The 20,260-nt window shown below is 34.0% G+C and overlaps 1 protein-coding gene across 1 annotated transcript; it reads right to left on the minus strand.

The window, feature by feature from the left end:
- Positions 1 to 1,348: 1,348 nt before the first annotated feature.
- On the minus strand, positions 1,349 to 19,339 carry LOC123678028. Its single transcript, XM_045614795.1, has 11 exons — positions 19,183 to 19,339; positions 16,545 to 16,679; positions 13,648 to 13,829; positions 11,870 to 12,169; positions 11,557 to 11,761; positions 10,507 to 10,806; positions 8,735 to 9,061; positions 5,974 to 6,249; positions 5,754 to 5,853; positions 3,029 to 3,109; positions 1,349 to 1,721 (listed from the first exon to the last, which is right to left on the minus strand). The coding sequence occupies exons 1-11, from the start codon at positions 19,253 to 19,255 to the stop codon at positions 1,484 to 1,486; spliced, it is 2,217 nt and encodes a 738-aa protein (XP_045470751.1). The 5' UTR covers positions 19,256 to 19,339; the 3' UTR covers positions 1,349 to 1,483.
- Between the last annotated feature and the right edge of the window lie 921 nt (positions 19,340 to 20,260).

Genomic DNA, 20,260 nt, shown 5'->3' on the forward strand with positions numbered 1-20,260 from the left:
AATTTTAGAATAGCACTAACTTAGCGATAGGAAATTTTGTGCACTCATTCATTTATGATCTAATGCGCCCTTGAAGACCACAGGATTGTTTAGAGGTATATATGATCTTATGTGATTCATTATGTCCATTATATTGTCCTTGTTATCGTTAAATTCATTTATCCTGCTTAAATTCGACTTCAAGATACAAGTGATCGTCTTACATCGGTATATGATTAACATTTTAGCTAATGCGATCTGTTGTTACAGAAATATTGTTTTTTTTCTGTGACGGGAAAAAATTTGACATTTTATATCTGTTGACAGGTAACAAAATATGACTTTTCACGAAATTACTTTTTTCCCCGGGAAAAAAGTGAGTACTTTTTTCCCGGATATATATTTATCTACATAGAGATAAAGGAATAATAATAATTCGACCACACTGTTGATGGCAGTTCCGGAAAATAAGCCAATAACACTGTCTCCGAGAAGGAACTGCATGTCTTTTTCATTTTCCATTCCATAAATCTTGAATACGCGGTTTCGTAAATTTTCCGCGATTTAGCTGGCAATAATTTTCGTGACGCTACTTGCGCTGCTTCTATCAACTTCGGTGGAGTCAAAGAAAACTCGGAATCAGACATTTTTTAACTTTATATTATTCAACAAAATAACTACTAAACAATTATAACTGAGTTCGCAATTTTTGAAACAAATCACAAAATTAAATTGACAGATATTTGATTACTTTGAAGTTTCCCTTAGCAACGCAGGTCTAATTGCAGCTTACTAGTTTAAAAATTCAAATTTCATATCGATAACATTCTGACTTTAATATATTGTTATTATATGTTCTTTCATTATTAAATTGTCGTTTTTCCTGTCACAGAAAAAAATAGTGTATTATACACGGGAAAAATATTAGATTTTAGCTCTCGGTTTTTTGTCTCCCTCCGCTTCGCGTCGGGAGACAACATAACCTCGAGCTAAAATCTAATACTTTTTTCCCTTGTATAATAAATAACTATTTTTTTATATTTTTCTCGAAAATTTTATAGTTTTGGTAAAACGATCAACAAGAAATTTTGTATCAAACTGTCAAATAGGGTTTTTTATGATATGCCGCTTGAATTTTTCATGGCTCTAAATTCTTATGAGGTGATCAATAAGAAATCTTGCATCGAACTTGAAATTTCACATTTATGTTCCGTTCCATGAAGATGTATAATTTATTTAATCTCGATCGAAAAAATGGTTTTGAAATCATATCAAAGAAAATCAAACTTTGAAAATATTTCCGGAACTGTCAATCGGAAAATGCACCTTGATTTGATTTGACGATCTATTCCTTGAGAGAAAAAGGAAATGTGTTGAGTATGTTTTATTCAATACTTCAAAAACATTTCTGGAATATACATGATTAAACTAGTAAGTTAAAAAAATATACAAAAATTTTAAATTTCATCATAACAATATGTTTGATAGCTGTATTCAGTTCCAGTTACGTTTCAGGGGGTGGTGGTGGGGGTATTGCAAACCCAATGCTTCTGCGTTTGCTGTTACCTTCGGAAATTTTTCTGAAGTTTTCTTCTGGCTCATTCATGAATCTGTTTCGGTTTGTGTTTTCTTCAACCTCATTTCTAGCATCACCATTTTCAGAATCCAAAGAACTTCTGTCCTGATCTGGATTGTATCGTATGAAACCCGTAGGTCTTCGAGTAGATACGTCCTTGAATTTACTGTGAAAAAAAAAAATTTTAGACTTTAGAAATTTTCAGAAAATATTGAAAGTCGGTTAGGTGTACCGCAGGGGAGCATTCTGGGTCCTCTGGTTTTTATAGTTTATGTCAATGATTTAAATACAGTGTTGAAGAAGCCATTTGTTAATTTCTTTGCTGATTATACAGTTTTATGTGTGGCAGGAAGGAACTTTTTGGAGGTGACGGAAATTATTAATTCTGAAATGAACTTACTCTATGACTGGCTGTGTGAGAATAGATTGAAACGTTATACTTTCAAAACAAAATGTTTGGTTTTAGGTTCAAAATCAGACTGTCAAAAGTTTTCTTAATCAAATTTGAGAGTATGTATTAATGAAGTGAATATAGATTATGTCTCAGAGATTAAATATCTGGGTGTTGTATTGGATCCGCAATTGAGTTTTTCTCTGCACCTTGACTATATATACAGGAAATTAGGAAATTGCTCGTATTTCTGCCTTTTTGTCGGAGTCGACCAGGAGACATGTCTTCAATACAATCATTATGCACTGCTGATATCATGTACACAAGAAGATATAAGTAGGCTTCAAGTTCAACAGAATAAATCCATGAGAATAATCCTAAGATGTAGTAAGCTCACACCTGTAGTAGTCATGCATAATTAATCGAACTGGTTACCTGTGGAAAAAATATCAAGAAGGCCAATCTAACCCTAATTTACAAGATAGAGCATGATCTTGTATCAAGATATCTGAAAGATTTCTTAGAAAGAAGAGGAAATTTTTATGACTCCAATATTAGGTCAGCAAAAAACTTCAATACCTGCACAGTGAGAACAACTTCTTTACAGAAGTCCTTGTTCTATGAGGGTGTTCGTTTGTATAATGGTCTCCCAGAGGAAATTAAGACGGCACCATCTTTGGGTGCATTCTGCGGAAGATTGAATGGCCACTTCAGAGAAATGTGAATGATTATATTATTGTTGTGTTGATTTTCAATTTTTGTACTAGCCGGGTGCTAAATAAATTTTATTATTTTTATTATTATTATTAATTATCTCTCATTTAACAGTTCAGCAGATTATTTTTGAATGAGTTTTTCTCAAAATGCCGAGATTTTCTATCGTTTGAGGAAAAACAATCTAATTCTACCCGAAATTTTCTGCACCCAAAAATTAACAGTGGAAAAATCTCGGACTCCAAAATGTCTGTTGGCAGGTGTTATCACAAATCTTTTAGGTTCTATTCGAAATGGTCATTATCATACTTGACGATTATCTCATAATTAGAGGGTAGAAGAAAATTTGCACCCTATTCAATACTTACTCAGATGATCTTTTTTTCGACAGTGGTCCATTCATTGGCATCCTTGTGCTTGGAAGTGGGATTTCAGTTTCTGTTCTGTTCCTAATAGAAATTTTTCAATTATTTTGCCAACTTCTCAACTGAGTTTTTATTATTCTATATTTGTTGTAGCTTTGGTCGAACAGTCTTTAGAACTATCTCGGAACTACCTAACTTGCGCATTAATTTTAGAAACTCTAAGAGGGGTTTATACCACGTGGCATCCTCGTGATCTGTCAAAGTTTAACTAATCCTCTCTCCACTTTTCAGGAGCAATGAGCAATCTCGAACGTTCCTTTGATTTCTATCACAAGCAAGAATTCAAAATACGTTTTTACGTATTTATTTTTAATTTTAGAATAACCGTTTTTGCAGCTTTTGACAAGACTTTGGTAGAATATTTTTTTAATGGAAATTCATAAAAAAATTAATGTTTGTTCGGAATGTTATATCATGCATACCTATTCTGCAAAAAAAAATATAATATCATTCCTTTTTTCCATTGAGAAAAATAAATAAGGACTTTCTGCAATGACAAACTGAAAACCTCATATAAATCGATGGTCTCTAGCGTAAAATAAAACGTACTAATTTTTTTTATGAGATTATAAACTAATTTTTGAACTGATCGCTGAAACGGTATAGACCCCTCTTTAATCGATTTGGTCCTGATTCTTTCAGTTCTGAACTAATTGTTTTCACCTTATCAACAATTTATGGAACATAAAAAAATCATAAATGATTAATTACTCTACGTCAGTTGATTTTGATAGATTAATTTCAGTTTATCTTTGGGAATGTTTGAACTTACAGAATGCTGCAAATACTACCATGAATTGAATGAAAAAATTGAAATAAAATTGAAAGTGAAACCGAATATTCTTTTTTTTGTGAATATCGAACCTTATTTTCTCATATCCTCTCATTCTTCAACGTGATTCTGCTTCATTTTTTGCCAACTTAAAGTCTATACATTCAGAAGATTTTCTAATACAATTCGAAATGGATGCAACAAGCCATTTCAAAATACCTGAAAGTCATGGGAATGAATCAGAAACAAGGAAGCTGGGTGCCGTACGAGTTGAAGGCGAGAGATGTTGAACGGCGTTTGTTTGCTTGTGAACAGTTGCTTGCAATGCAAAGACGAAACATGGGTTCATTACGATAATCTAAAGTGCCGAAAATCATGGGGATATCCCGGCTATGCTTTCACATCGACGGCCATACCGAATATTCGGGTTATGCTCAGCAATTGGTAGAACAAGCTCGGCGTAGTGTATTATGAGTTTTTAAAACCGACTGAAACAATCACAGACGATCGTTATCAAACGCGTTTGAGCCGAGCATTAAGAGACAAACGGTCACAATACAACGAGAGACATGATAAAGTAATTTTATAGAGAGTGGTCAAGATACTTGGAAACGTTGAAATGGGAAGTCCTACCCCACCCGCCGTATTCTCCAGACGTTGCTCCCTCGGACTATCACTTGTTTAGATTAATGGAACATGGTCTGGCTGACCAGCACTTCCGGTCTTATGAAGAAGTAAAAATTGGATCGCTTCAAAAGAAGACCAGTTTTCTCAACGCGGGAATCGTACGCTGCCCGAAAGATGGGAAAAAGTAGTGGCCAGCGATGGACAATACTTTGTATCATAAATGTATAACCAGTTTTTAACAATAAAGCCTCGTGTTTCGGAAAAAAGACGGTGGAAGCAAAGTTGTACACCTATGTACAAAAATGAAGGCATAATTTCTGGAAGGATAACCTTTGGTTGCTGCACTAGCACATAATAATTTCAAAATTTTATTCTTTCTTTACTGAAATAAAACTCGTTTCAGTTCTTCATGCAGTATTCGGTTGATGATAAAATTCTCCGCTTTCTCACTGTTGTCTATGGTGTTAATCGTGATTGAATACGTCGAAATACATCGGTATTATCTCAGGAACTTCAGAAGGGATATATTTGTTGCCTATCGAAGTCTTATCGCTAAACTGTTAGAGAGCGTTTCAGACAACTAGCTTTACCAGACCGTTTTGATGCCATAAGTCGAATCGCTGAGCAATATTTTCAAGGAGCTGAAAGTATTAATAAATTCTCGTATTTGAGCCCTTGAACCTTACAATTAGTGATGCGTTTGATCGAGATTGTCGTTTGAAGTAGAGAAGAGAATGACATCATAACAAGGTAAAATGGAATTTTGTTGTTTTCGCGATTCACTGCACATTTACAATTTTATATAAAATTAATACCCTGAAATTGAAAGTAAGTCTGCAGAAGCTCATCATTTATTTCCTTTTCATCGTAATATCTTAGTTCATTCTCGATTCGAAATAAGTAGTGATATAACTGAGTATATTCAAACGATTGGAATCAATGAATTTGCAGTGTTTTCATTCGATTTATATACATGCGTATTTCCAATAACTATCGATTACGCGACTGACTCTAAGGGTTTCAAAGGAAATAATAAACCAAAATCCATGTCAAAATACTCTTATTCGATACATGAGCTAATTTCAAATTGAATGCAAATTAAGAAAAAAAAACAATTTTTTCCTGTATATAATTATCTACTCACACGAATATATTCATTTTTACTATTCAAAATATATGGATATTCGCAAAAATACAACAAGCTTTACGGTAAGTCGGAAATTATCAATACTAAATATACGAAACATAGTATGAGAATATAAAAACTACCTTATTCTCCTGACATAGTAGATAACAGTTACAATAACATAGACAATAAGAAGCAGTAAAAGGACTATCACAGCGATTATCCATCCAGTGTGACTGCAATCTGAAAATTCATAAATAATTCAACTGGTATTAGTTAGGTATAAACAAATACTTAAGTAATAATAATATCATGAACATAATGTTTTTGGCTGAGCGAATCGGAATTTATTGGTTGTCCTACCTGATTCTTCTGCTGGAGAAGATTGTGTTGTTGATGTGGATGTTGTTGAGGGGGTTGTTGTTGAAAGAGTTGTTGGACTAGTTTCACCTGCTTTTTCTAAATTTAGAAGAATTGCAGTCTCAATTCTCCTCTTGATGTTCCCCAATGTGATATCCATCCACATGGTGAGAGGAACGGTACCATCTCGTAGTAGATCACTTGGTATATCGCTTTTCTTAATTAATTTCAATTCATCAACGTTACCACAATTGACTTCGAAATATTGACTGTATTTGTCTGAAAAAAGGATAATAAAAAACAAATCGAACATAGTTTTACCAACTTTTTTCAACTATTAGGCGAATTGAAAAGTCCTGGGTTCGATGCAAAGATGGCGGTGCTAGTATTGAATCCATATGATTTTTAGTTAGTAGTATTAGTACCAACCTTCAAACGATACGTATCAAAATTTGACAGCAGTCCAACCATTAGTTGTGAGAGATTGCGTTGTGAGTGTAGCTACTTTTGTTATTTGAAAAAAGATTAAAAAAAAAATAAAGAATTTCGTGTGCTGATAAAATATTGCTTTTTGAAGGGAAAAAAATACAGTTGGAGCAAAATCTTGGCTTGATGAAGAGTTTGCGGAGTCTACACCAGGAAAATCAACCATCATTGATTGATATGCTAAGTTTAAACGTGGTGAAATGAGCACCGAAGACGGCGAACGCAGTGGATGCCCAAAAGAGGCTGTCACCGACGAGAAAATCAAAAAAGCTCACAAAATAATTTTGAATGACCGCAAAGTGAAGTTGATCGAGAATCGAGATAGTATATTTTGTGGAGATATCACCTAAACGTGTACATCATATCATTCACGAATATTTTTACATCAGAAAGCTGTGTGAAAAATGGGTGCTGGGCGAGCTCACAATCGATCAAAAGCAACAACGTGGTAATAATTCTGAGCAGTGTTTGAAGCTGTGTAAGTGCAATAAACCTGAATTTTTGCGTCGATATGTGACAATGGATGAAATATGACTCCATCATTTCATTCCGGAGTCCAATCGACAGTCAGCTGAGTGGACTGCACACGATGAACCGAATCCAAAGCGAGGAAAAACACAACAGTCAGCTGGCAAGGTTATGGCATCAATATTCTGAGATGCGCAAGGTACTCGTATAATATTCATTGAATACCTCCAAAAGAGCCAGACCATCGTCAGCTATTATTATCTAGCGTTCTGCGTTATCGAATCGTTTAAAGAATGAAATCGTTAAAAACATTTGAAGAAAAAAAAGGTGCTGCTTCATTAAGACAATGAGCCGTGTCAGAAATCAATGAAAAAAATGGAAATTTTACATGAATTGGGCTTCGAATTGATTCTGCATCCACCGTATTCGCCAGATCTGTCCCCCAGCGATTTGTTCTTCTTCTCAAACCTCAAAAGAATGCTCGCTGGAAAGAAAATTAGCGCCAATGAAGAAGTAATCGACGAAACTGAGGGCCTATTTTGAAGCAAAGGACAAATCGTTCTGCATAAATGGTATCGAAAAGTTGGAAGATCGCTGTAATCGCTGTATCGCCCCCAAAGGCAACTATGTTGAATAATAAAATCGAATTTTGCCAAAAAAATGTGTTCTACTATGGTAGTATGGGGACATTTCAATTGGCCTGTTATGATAAAATCTCACTCAAAAATGATTGATTAATAACAATAACCTCGATCTACCAAGTATTGGAGCGAGTATTTTGAAGATGTTTATTCTCAGTTTGATTGTAAACCATTCTGAAGTTGTTTATTTGTTTATTTTGAAATGGTTAAATCTCAAATTACTTGTGATTAGTCTCAATTCGAAGTTGAAGAGGTATATTTGCATCTATTGTCTCTTTTGTAATCAGTTGGAATGCATTACCAGTTGAAGCCACAGTGTGGCTATTATTATTTTCATTATATTTAATATAAATTATCATCAAGTGAGGACTGAATATATCAATTAATTAATAATATTAAGGGATTTCCTCGAACGATTCCTACTATTGAATGTTTAAATTTGATTCTAAGAACTATACAGGGTGGCCATTTGAAAACGAAACAGACGAGATTACAGACGAAATAAAGTTTTTCGATAGAAATTCTCGGACAGGTCGATTTCTGTTTCGAGGGGGACAACTTAAGATGTAGGTTACGGACGCATAGCGCTTCAACCCTTGCTGCTACAACCCCCACCCCCAATTTTTGAATAGGGAAGATGGGGTGAGTGATACCTCAATTTAAAGGTATTTTTATACTGATTTCAGCACAGTAATTGTTTTTTCATTTTATGCATTAGTTCTCGAAATATTCATGCGTTAGTTAGTTAGGAAGGAAGCCACAGTCATGGTTGTTTTGAAGCTCAAAATGTCGATTTTTCACAAAACACTACAAGTGCCATGAAAACACCACTTCATTTTCAAATACTTAGTTAAGAATATTTCGAGAACTAATGCATAAATTGAAAAAACAATTACTGTGCTGAAATCAGTATAAAAATACCTTTCAAATGAGGTATCACTCACCCCATCTTCCCTATTCAATATTTGGGGGTGAGGGTTGTAGTAGCAAGGGTTGAAGCGCTATGCGTCCGTAACCTACATCTTAAGTTGTCCCCCTCGAAACAGAAATCGACCTGTCCGAGCATTTCTATCGAAAAACTTTATTTCGTCTGTAATCTCGTCTGTTTCGTTTTCAAATGGCCACCCTGTATTGTATATTTCAACATCAATATTTTTTTTGATACTCACTTTTCTCGAGATCACATCCATCAATATCCAAATTTTTGTTATTAAGAGTGATTGTGATCGCTTCCATTGTACCTCTACCATCGTCGTCGAATTTGTAATCACCAGTGAAAAATGATTGGTCGAAATCAACACCTTCCTCTCCATTAGGTAAAACAAGCAATATGAAAGCGGTATCTAGCTCAATATCTTTGTTGTAGAGCTTTATAATAAAATTGATCTCGGTATTTTTTAAAATGTTTTCTTCCAAATTTTTTATTTTATTCAGTGTCCAAACACCTTCACTTTTTTTTTTCACTTCGAGGTAGTCTTTCAGATTCAGATAGTCCTCTAAAATATTAAGCCTACCTAGTTATTTTTCCATTTTTCTTTGGTAATTATTATTCACTTTTGTATAAATATGTAATAAATCTATCAATATTCATATTTCGACTGATTAATTTGATAATTCGAAAATATTTACTTCGTTTCTACTAATTTATAGTGATTTATGAGAATTTTTCATTGAAAACTTGAATAAATAGCTAAGGAAATCTCAATTTACTTCAAAAATTGTTTAAAATTAGTTGATCATTTGGAAGTATTAAATTATTGAAATGAACAATCATAGGATATCCCTATATGTACTTGTTTTATTGAAGATTTTGGATTTTGAGTATTGAAATTATTAATTGTAGAATCATATCGTGATTTATAATTGATATTTATTCTATGATAATCATTATAATTATTAAGGACCGAAATACAATTTTCTATTTATACAGTAACGTGCAAATGTATGGAATAAATTCATTTTCTCCTAAAAAAACAAATTTAGTGAAAAATGTTGAAATATGTCAATTTGTATACCTGATTATTCAATTTTGATGTGACATTTATGCGAGAGACGTCATGGCTGTTTTTTCAAAAGAGAAAGTTTATCATGTACACCTCAATTTGTAGGTTCTTCAATTATCTACTCAATGGTACAAATCATTGTAAGATCCATTTATACAGGGTTGATAGAAACATGTTTATTTGTTGTAGGCTCATAGTTTCTTATTGCAGAAGATACTTTCATTCATTATTATTATTAAAATTGAAATGAATACTTGAACGCAGGATTTTCAACGACAATAATATAAAAATTGTTCACATCGAAGTTTTCATTATGATTGGCTATGGGGATAAAACGAGAACCCAAAATGAAGTTTGCAATTTATTCAACGTGAAGTATCCAAACCGAGACAACTCATATAAGATGTCACAAATAGAAATAACTCCCGTCTTTCACATTGTATTATTGCTGAAGGCAATTGAGCATTGTAATTGTATTGTAATTGTAATTGTAATTGTATTGATTGTAATTTTAATATCCTTGATCAATAATACTACTGTAATGAAAGAAAATAAGAGACTACAAAAATTGAGGGTTTGTATCCACTCTGTATGAATGAACCTTACATTTGTACCATTGAGTAGTTTACTGAGGTGTCACATGACATACTGTCCTATTTTTTTTAAAGAACAACCGATGACGTCATCAAGACCATACCAATGACATCACCCCCCTCACATGAATATCAAAAATTGAATAATCAGAAATATAAATTGACATATTTCAGCATTTTTCACAAAATTTGTTTTTTTGGAAGAAAATGAATTTATTCCTTATATTTGCACCATACTGTATATTTGTCAATCAATTTCCTTCTTCGTCTAAGATTTTAATTGAATAATGTTTTCTTCCAATTATCTTTGCTGGTCTTGTTTGGAAAGAATGATTTTCCACTCACCTACTTTGATAACGCCGTCTTCGAGTGACCCAGTCAGGGTTATAACATCTGTCATGTTCACGCTATGGTCATCTCCTTTAATTTCATATTGTGCAGTATATTTCTTCGTCGAGAAACCGACCGTACTTTTGGGGAATGAAATAATAACGCCTGCAGTGCTGATTCCTATATCTTCTTTAACGAAACACTCAATCGTTAATTGCACCAATTGCTGATCAATTTTTGTTTCATCGAAAGGTGTTACTACGCTCACTTTGACTTCCTTCTCTTTGACTTCGACTTTGAACAATTCCGAGTTATCTGTGGATTGATGAAACAACTATTAGCTGTCAATTCATTTGAATGGCTCGGATGAAAATAAATATTTTACTTGAAATTGTTGCATTAGCATTTTAGGCATATTTCATTAACTAAGTTCTCATTCTCAGAAACTATAAGTATGTACAAGTTTAGTTACTTAGTTGCAGGAACTTGCGTCAAATGCTGATTCAAAAATTCCGTGGACAAGAGTGAAGTTGAAATATTTGCACCTCTAGTCAGCTTCATTTTCAACATCCCACGTTAAAAGTTTTTTCGAATTCTAAAAATTTGACATAAATTTTCGATGCATATTCTCGATACAAGGAAAAGATCTCTCAATGAGTGTGGCACCATTCATATATGTCCGTCGCTCCTAAAAGGTCAGCACAATACGTTATTTTCTTCAAACATTATTATTTACCGGGAAGTTTACTGTATGCAATGCACGCCTATTTCAAAAAGCTATAATTTCCATAAAACCTACGATGTCCAAACTTGTAATAATTATAATAATATAAATTTTATAAGAACACAACATAACTATCATTAAATGAAATGCATTAAATGTATGCCTAATAAAATGCGAAATTCTTCAAATCATAGGTCTTTCATGTTTTTGTGGAACCACTCACTAGCTCATCCGAATAGCAAAACCAATTTTCATCAACATCGGCTTAATAGACCCGAGACATGAAAATTCCTGAAATTTGTAGGAAACCAACACGGTAGAAAATTCCTATCTTTACTAACCTCCTTTCAGTGTGCACTGGAGTTTATCTCTAGAATATTCTAACATAGCTCCTTGTCCGTCGGCGTCTGCTGGTGAAATAGATTTAGTTTTCTCATCATATTTATATAAATATGAAGGTTGTGTGAAAGATGGCGGCTCACTGACATCCTCATCAATCTTGAAAGTAATATTTACTGTACTGGATTTTGGTGGTGTACCAGTATCCTATTGAGAAATTCGTTATTTATCATGCATTGAAGCATTGGTATATAGATAAATGTATGTTTAGTTAGAATGTTTCATTTCACGGTTAAGAGAACAGTTTAAACTTACCGTTGCCGTTAAACTGAAGGTTGTCGGTGAAGTTAGTTTTTTCACAGCTGCAAATTCCAAGTCTAGTATATAGGAGTAACTTCCCTTTTCACCAAATGAAGTTTTGGTAGAGAGCCCTTTGTAATCCGGAGAAAATGTTATATCTTTATTGGAAAAATCTACATCCGTAACTTTTATTTGTGCTCCAAAGTTTGTGATGTTAATTTTTGGTGACATTGGCATAGGTAAAACGTATTCATAACTTGGTTGACTAAATGAAGGTGCATGATTGTTTGTGTCTTTTACGTTTATTTTGACTGTCTGAAATATAGAGAATACGAATTATTCAAGGATAAAATATTCATCTTGTATATAAATGTCGATTTTTTCATGAAATACTCTTTCACACCAACATCTTTGTCGTATTAATGATTCAATTCACCATCCCTAGAAAATTGATTAGTATAATCATCTACTACTTTATTCAACTTGTTTTCCTTGTGTCCGTATAGTTAGCACCCACTATTTTGAAAATGAAGAATTTCTTTTGCATTCGTTAGTACCTAACTCGTTAGTAACTATTTGTAACTCAAAATTTTTGTTTGTACCTCAAGGATACTGGTGGAATAATATCGCATTCTGCTTGAGTGCCAACTTCACGATTATTTTGGTACTATCAACAGCCCAAACATAATACTGACAAAAAAATTTCAGCAAAATCGGATGACAATTGAAGAGTCAAGGATGTGTGGAGACACAGACCGACAGATGAACCGACAGAAAAACAAGAAGTGAAATTTGATCTTATTTTCTGGAGACGGAAGCCAATAAAATTTCGCGATCACGAATTGAAAGTTGTAATAGTATATTCTAAAACAAGTTGCAGAATGGGCTCCTATTCCAACACGAATGCGAAATTCGAAAACGAGCGACGAAGGAGCGAGTGTTGGAATTGCCTTCTGCAACGAGTATTAGACGATATTTTCTCTATTTCAGTCAAGCTTTGTGAAATATTGTCGGAATTCAATGAAAAATTCAAATCATACATCCTAGTGACTTTTGTATTGTATCTTGGCAGTTGGTAACTGTTACGAAAATTGACAGATTACGGAATTTGAATTTGAATCGTACGTTTTGAATTTTCAAATAATTTAAAATTACGCTTCAAATTCATGAATTATGTGTGACGAAATCGATTAATTACCTCCTGAATTAAGATAAATTGCGAATAATGCTGCAAATCATTTCACTATATCCAAATTATACATTATGTTGACAATTATTGACGTTTGTTGAAATTTGATAGGATTGGAAGGCAGTAGAGACAACATCAAAACGAAAAATATTACTTGATAATGATGCTGTAATGAGTTCATTACAGCACTGTTTTTAGAACTGTAATGATCTCATTAGGATACTGAAATAGAGAAAAGAATATTCCGAAAGAAAAAATAAATCAAACGACTATATTTTCGGAGCAGCTTGTTGGATTATGCTCAAACGAACTCAGCCGAAGCATTTCAGATCTGAATGAACACTGAAAATTTAAAGTTTCTAGGTCTTTTCGTTATAGAGTTATAATGTTTACAGACTGCCTATTAGCCGGACTAACATAAATAAATTTGAGGAGAGATTCGTCATCAGAAAATTAAACTATATCGTTTGAAAACATTGCCTGCTCAAAATTCTAACTTTACAGACTTTGTGACGAAATGGTAAAGCGATCTGTTTGAAGACAAGTGCTCAAAAATACATCAATTGGAACTAACTTCAGAAATTCAATGTAATTTTATGCTCACCAAAGATCGGTTTCCTGTGGAGCAGACCAATTCTATTGTGCGAGGTATTTCAAGGATTTCGTTTGCCCTCTCATATTCACCATTACCGTCAATACTGCTGAAGTCGTCAGATGTAATAATTTCTAATTGCTTTGTAGTTTCTTTCAAGTTTATACAGAAATACTTGTTACATTCTCCGACACCTAACATATAAAAATCCAATAATTAATAAACAACGGTCAACTAGTTGATTTTATACAAAATATTAATCATCAGGTACAAAATCTTCGGTCCAATAATATTCCTCAATTTTTTCTCGATTATTGGTTACACAAATATGTAATTTATTACAGCTTCAAGTGTTGTGGAAGAGGAATTATTATTTCAGGTGTTATTTTGTTAGTGTAAGTGATCTCATTTTCTTAATTCTTCAACATTAATTCTCCAAATAATAATGTGACACAAAAAAACATATTGCTAAATTTGTTCCAAGAGAATGACGTTATTCACAAGGTTGTTTCTGATCTAGATCAGCTCAGAGAATTTGAAAAAAAATGACAGTTTTATAAGTATATGTATTTTTTAATGCACGATACTTATAAATAGCCCCATTTTGCGACCACTTAATAAAAAATGAAAACTAAAGAGCACGAATCACCAGAAGAATATCGCTAATGTGGACAGTTTCTAGAAAACTTGCATATATCCTAAAAAAATGCGATTATCTGAATCGATCTCAAACGTAAAGTTTTCAACTCCTGTATCTCACCTGTTACAACATACGGGATAGAGACCATTTTACAGTTACCAGTGCAAATAGACTAAAGGTAACACAAACGGTAATGGAAAGCTTCGTGATCCACATATCGTTCAGGGACAGAATCAGAAACAAGGAAATCAGCGAAAGAACCAAAATAAAAGATGCTATGGAGGAAATAGCGATACACTAAGAACATTACAATGGAGATGGATTTAAGATATTCGAGAGATGGCAGGTGGAAACTGGCTGAGTCAGAACAGAGATAGACAAATGTGGAAGAGTAGGAAGGAGGCTTTCATTCAGGAGTAGATGGTGGATAGTAGAAGATGAAGATCTGTTTAACATTGAATAAGAGGTAGAAAACTTGTGGTGAAAGGTGCAAATCTTAATATCATGTGGATATAAATGGGTACTTAAAAGATCCTTAAGTCTTTAATGTTAAAATTAACAATGGTGCATGCAGGTGGGGCAAGCTCTCTTCCGAGGTCAGCACCTTGTCGTGGTGGGAGGGCTTGTAGTAACTGCCTGCTGTAAAGTAGACAGTGGAACTAAGACTGACCAAAAATGTGGCGTGGCTAATCCCAGCCTGCTATATTCCTCATACCTCAACAATCCCATGTTCCCCCAAACACCACATTTCTGCCAATACCTCACCCATCCCTAATATCCCTTATCCCCTTATCTCTACCCCTCCAAGCAACAGGTTCAAGCAGAACGAACAACACGAGAAGAGAACTACAGCAGCAGGGTCCACCAGAAAGGCGCAGAACCGACCAGACAGAGGCCTGCTGTAACGGCCATAAAGGAAGGTTGAAATCATTGACAGGTCTAGCAGAAGCAAACACAAGAGGAAGAGAAGGAAGCAAGAAGATGCCTAGATTTGGCTGTGAAAATGTGGCAGAATAGGGGTTACTTATGTTTCCGCGGGTGCCAGTTTAGAACCAAGTGAAATTCTCGGTACACTATTCGAGGAGTAACTATGACTTTAATGACCTCGAATCTTAGGAAATGAGGATAACGAAAAAGTATGTTAGTACTCTGCTCAACCCCACTGCTCACAGTCAAAACTACTAAACTCGCTCTTAAAACCCCCATCCTGAACTTCCTCGCACAAACTGAGGCTGATCCTATGCTGTGAGGACTTAGGGTTTGCGTTAGTTGTGCAAGTTCGCAAGATCAGGGTCAAGAGGCGTCCCCTCGTGGAAGATTAAGTTCCAAGGGAGGCTTGCCGACCAAATCACTGCGGGGAACTACCTCAGGCTAGAGTTCCGTAATCAGAGCTATGGGGGAAACCACGGAACGAGGGAGCTCATTGATGGGTAGTTGCCTTACGCTTTTCAGGCTACCTGTTGAATGACTCTACCACCTTCAACGAATTGCTTCTGTCCTACCCCACACCCCTTAGGGCAGGACAGCGTGAAACAAAAAGGACATTCCGCCGTAGAGCACCAAACCCTTGGTGAGCCGGCCGCACTGAGGCTGAATGCGTCAGAGGATGGTTAGCGTCCTTGGAACCTATCTCTACGTGTTCGGCGGAGGTGTAATGGAGGTTTTTAGTAAGTATGCCCTTCACGAGAGCCTAAAACTACCCAGCAGATGCCGACAGGTGTTTTACATTTGTCGAGATTTGTTGGGTGTCCACCGAGGTGTCCACAAGGTGGATTTCCCTCCAAAAAAAAGGGTGGGGCAAGCTGGTCTCACGAGTATTATTAATTTATTCAATTATTTCAAGATGAGTATATTCATTGGAACATGAAACATATACAATTGAAAAAAAAAGAGAATATATAAGTATATGAATGTATAAGCTAGCATTTCTTAAGTAATTTGTTAATGGAAATCAAGAATTTCGTCGAATATGAGTAGCAGCAAATGAAATATACAGGTATATGTACAATTAGTAGTCTGTTAGAAAACTATCAACAGTTTCTTTCTGAAAAACTTCTGAAAATGCTGCTTTATTTATCCGACACGTATGATATACAATCAGAATGACAATCACTGTATCATATCCCTGTACATAGAGACAGTGAAATATACAACAACGTCTTAGCATAAGAAAATTCATTAGAAATATTCCAAGAATTACATATACCTCCTCATTCCGAAAGAATTGATTAGAACAGCAATTGATACTAAAATATCGAAGAAAACTCACTCTTTATATTGTCATATTTTCCTTTGAAAATACTTTTTTTGTTTTCTACATCCTTTATAACATCAGGAAATACTTTTTGTGTTTTCCATTCTTCATCAGTTATATTTTCAACATAACAGTCAGACTTGTTATCAGCTGAAATGAAAGAAGAATCACTTTTCCTGTTCTATAAATAGGTATATCATTAAAATAACATTAAACTTGTCCTAATAAGTGGTTAATATATCTTTTGATCCTCTTAGCTTCTGCTCAAATTCAAATATTGTAAGACTCACTGATGACGTTAACTCTTGAACGGAAGAACCTAAAATCTTGAAATTTTATGTTGGTCCGAGTCCCGAATGCCGCAATCATTTCGTTGAACATGGATTTTCGAAATATTGTTTTTCTGATTATTTAAAAATTTCTGATTAGACCAAGCCAAGTGCTGATTTTCATTTCGATCACCTCCTCAGAAGCAGACAAAATCCAAAGAGGTATATTGAAAAAAATCAATATTTCAGTTTAAAAGATCCAATGATGATGAAATTTTGAGTGTACCTAGATATAGAGGGGGTGGTCTGGTAAGTATTTAGCATAGAGATGAAAAACGAAAATTTCGAAAAAGTGGGGATTTATTTTTCAACATAGTCCATACCATACCACAGAGTTTCAAATTTTAAGAATCACCTAACATGCTCAGTAATCAGTTTTGAAGTGGTAGGCTGTGATAACTCAAAATGCCTTTTTTTTCTCGTTGGCAACGATATGACATACGTTTTTCACTATAAATTGGAAATGGATGATTTGGATGAAACTCCATATATTCTTTCCTTGTAGCTTTTTTATTTTTATGGTTCTTCACATAAAGTGAACATATTTCAAATTTTTCCGCTTCTGTGTAGTGCATATTCGATGAACATTTTCATTCAATGACAAACGTAGTCATATATCGTTGCCAACGAGATAACTCAAAAAAGGGCATTCTGAAATATCGCAGCCTTCCATTTGAAAACTGATTACTTAGCTTGCCAGGTGGCTCTTAAAATTTGAAACTCTGTGGTACTCAAAATAGGGGAGATAGGCCAAACATATGTTATATATTCGAAATCAGGAGAAAAAGATCTAGTCAAATAAAGAAAAATTTACAGGGTGTTCCATTTGAAAAAATGAAGTTGCAATCAATATGTTGCCCACTCTGTATATATTTCGTTTTGTGCAATCATTTTAAAAAACACTTGTCGATTTCGTGAAACTTGTGTAGAAATCATTTTTTTGTAACTCTTTCAGTAACAAAGTTAACAACATATTATGGTGAAAAACCCGGTACAGTTAAAAAAATAATCATTTGACAGATTTGGGTCTAACATTAAGTCTCCATGACATATAATGTCAATAGAGTTCCCTCATATTGTAACGATAAAGTAATAGAAAATTTCTTTTTCTTTGGGGAATGAAATAATAACGCCTGCAGTGCTGATTCCTATATCTTCATTAACAAAACACTCAATCGTTAATTGCACCAATTGCTGATCAATTTTTGTTTCATCGAAAGGAGTTACTACGCTCACTTTGACTTCCTTCTCTCTTACTTCGACTTTGAAGAACTTCGAGTTATCTGTGGATTGATGAAACAGCTATAAGCTGTCAATTCGTTTGAATGGCTCGGATGAAAATAAATATTTCATTCCAAGCTGGTCTAACGAGTATTATTAATTTATTCAATTATTTCAAGATGAGTATATTCATTGGAACATGAAACATATACAATTGAAAAAAAAGAGAATATATAAGTATATGAATGTATAAGCTAGCATTTCTTAAGCATTTTGTTAATGGAAATCAAGAATTTCGTCGAATATGGGTAGTAGCAAATGAAATATACAGGTATATGTACAATTAGTAGTCTGTTAGAAAACTATCAATAGTTTCTTTCTGAAAAACTTCTGAAAATGCTGCTTTATTTATCTGATACGTATGATATACAATCAGAATGACAATCACTGTATCATATCCCTGTACATAGAGACAGTGAAATATACAACAATAACTAGACAGATATACCTACTATATGATTATCTCCCATATTTGGCATTAATTTTATTCGTCCTCAATGCTTTAATAGGAATCAGGTATGAAAATGATATCATATTTCGGTGAGGTATTAGATTAGGAAATTCATTTTTTTTAAAAAGTTTAGAAATTTCAATTCAATATTATTTGGATCAAAATTCTACTCCCCTCAATCTTTTTATCATTAATTCGACAATACCCTTGAACATTTCATTGAAAATTAATGACAGAGAGGAAGGACAAATCGAATGAAATTATTTTTGTTATGAATGTTAAAGAAATCTGGTCACTGAATGCCTGCGAGATGTTTCCGTAAAGCAAAATTTAACTTTTACAAAATTTTGAGAATCCAAATTCTATATATCGATAATGAGAGATGCAGGATGGAGCAAAAAAGAGCAATCAATTCATTACGTCTTCTCTAGTTGACAATGGAGAAGTCTACATTTCATGTGACCAATTTATCCATTTCGATTTTATATATTATTCGGAGTATGAAAAATACAGAATTTAAGGTTGAAGCTTTCAACATTTTAGACGACCCCATTTCGAATTGTTATAATTTATACTAATGATTTGATATTACCTTTGATTAACTGTGATGAAGAAAACAGTAATAAAACACAGATTAAATATAAAAAATACATTTTTCCTTCCATTCTTTATCACATCGCACTGAAACTCCAAAGTATTGTTCAATCTGATCTCTGATATATTGATTTCATTGTCGCTATGTAGAATGAATCTAATCATATCAAAGATAATATCATTTTGAATTAATATGATGATAGCATTGAATGTGTATATGTTTTCTTTATCTTTTTTGAGTTTGATTCGTGTCCTAGATTCGAACCGAATATTGTGAAGATCTATTCAGATGGTTTACTTATGTCGCTATGTTTATTGATCTCGAACTATACTCCGTACTCATTAGCTGAAGGTCGGGAGTTCGAATCCTGCACCGGAAAATAAATCTTCTAATTTCAAGAGGACCCACTCATTTTTGTGTGAATAATAAACAATGTTGTACCTGAAGTGACGTTAGGACACAGTAACGAAGCCTACACTGGCAACATCATGGTGGGTTTCATGAGACATACATACATACAGATCACAGTTTTCGGCGCACCTCAGTTACGCTTTTACTTTATGGAGGAGGTAATATCATAGAACTGAAACGTCATAGAGGTTGGAAAAATTATTCTACAATCGAGGGATACATTGAAGAAGAATTAGGAATGGAATGAGTAACAATGGTGGAACATACAATTTCAGACTCATCAAGACTGTCTTCAACTTCTGGAATTGTAAAAACTCTACTCTTCATTTTCATTCATCATATTATTAAATATTAGGTGTACAACTTTGCTTCCGCCGTTTTGCAATAGATGGCTGTAGAGATAAGTGTTAGTCGAAATAAATAGATCATAGATGTCATACAATAAGCTAAGGTATTTGTGAACATAACGCCTTCGAAATATTAGTCGATTTGTGTCTGCATCATAAAGTTATTCTCGATTACACATGTCAGCTTACGAGCTAAATTCTCGTCATTTACGGGAGGTTTTAATTTTCTGCTTCAATTAGACGAAATCTGCGGCTGAGGCTCATTGTATGCTCTCAAATACATATAGTGCGGCCGCTATTAGTGAAAGAACGTGCCG

This window comes from Harmonia axyridis, chromosome 4 (assembly GCF_914767665.1).
Source record: "Harmonia axyridis chromosome 4, icHarAxyr1.1, whole genome shotgun sequence".
Classification (NCBI taxonomy): Eukaryota; Metazoa; Arthropoda; class Insecta; order Coleoptera; family Coccinellidae; genus Harmonia; species Harmonia axyridis.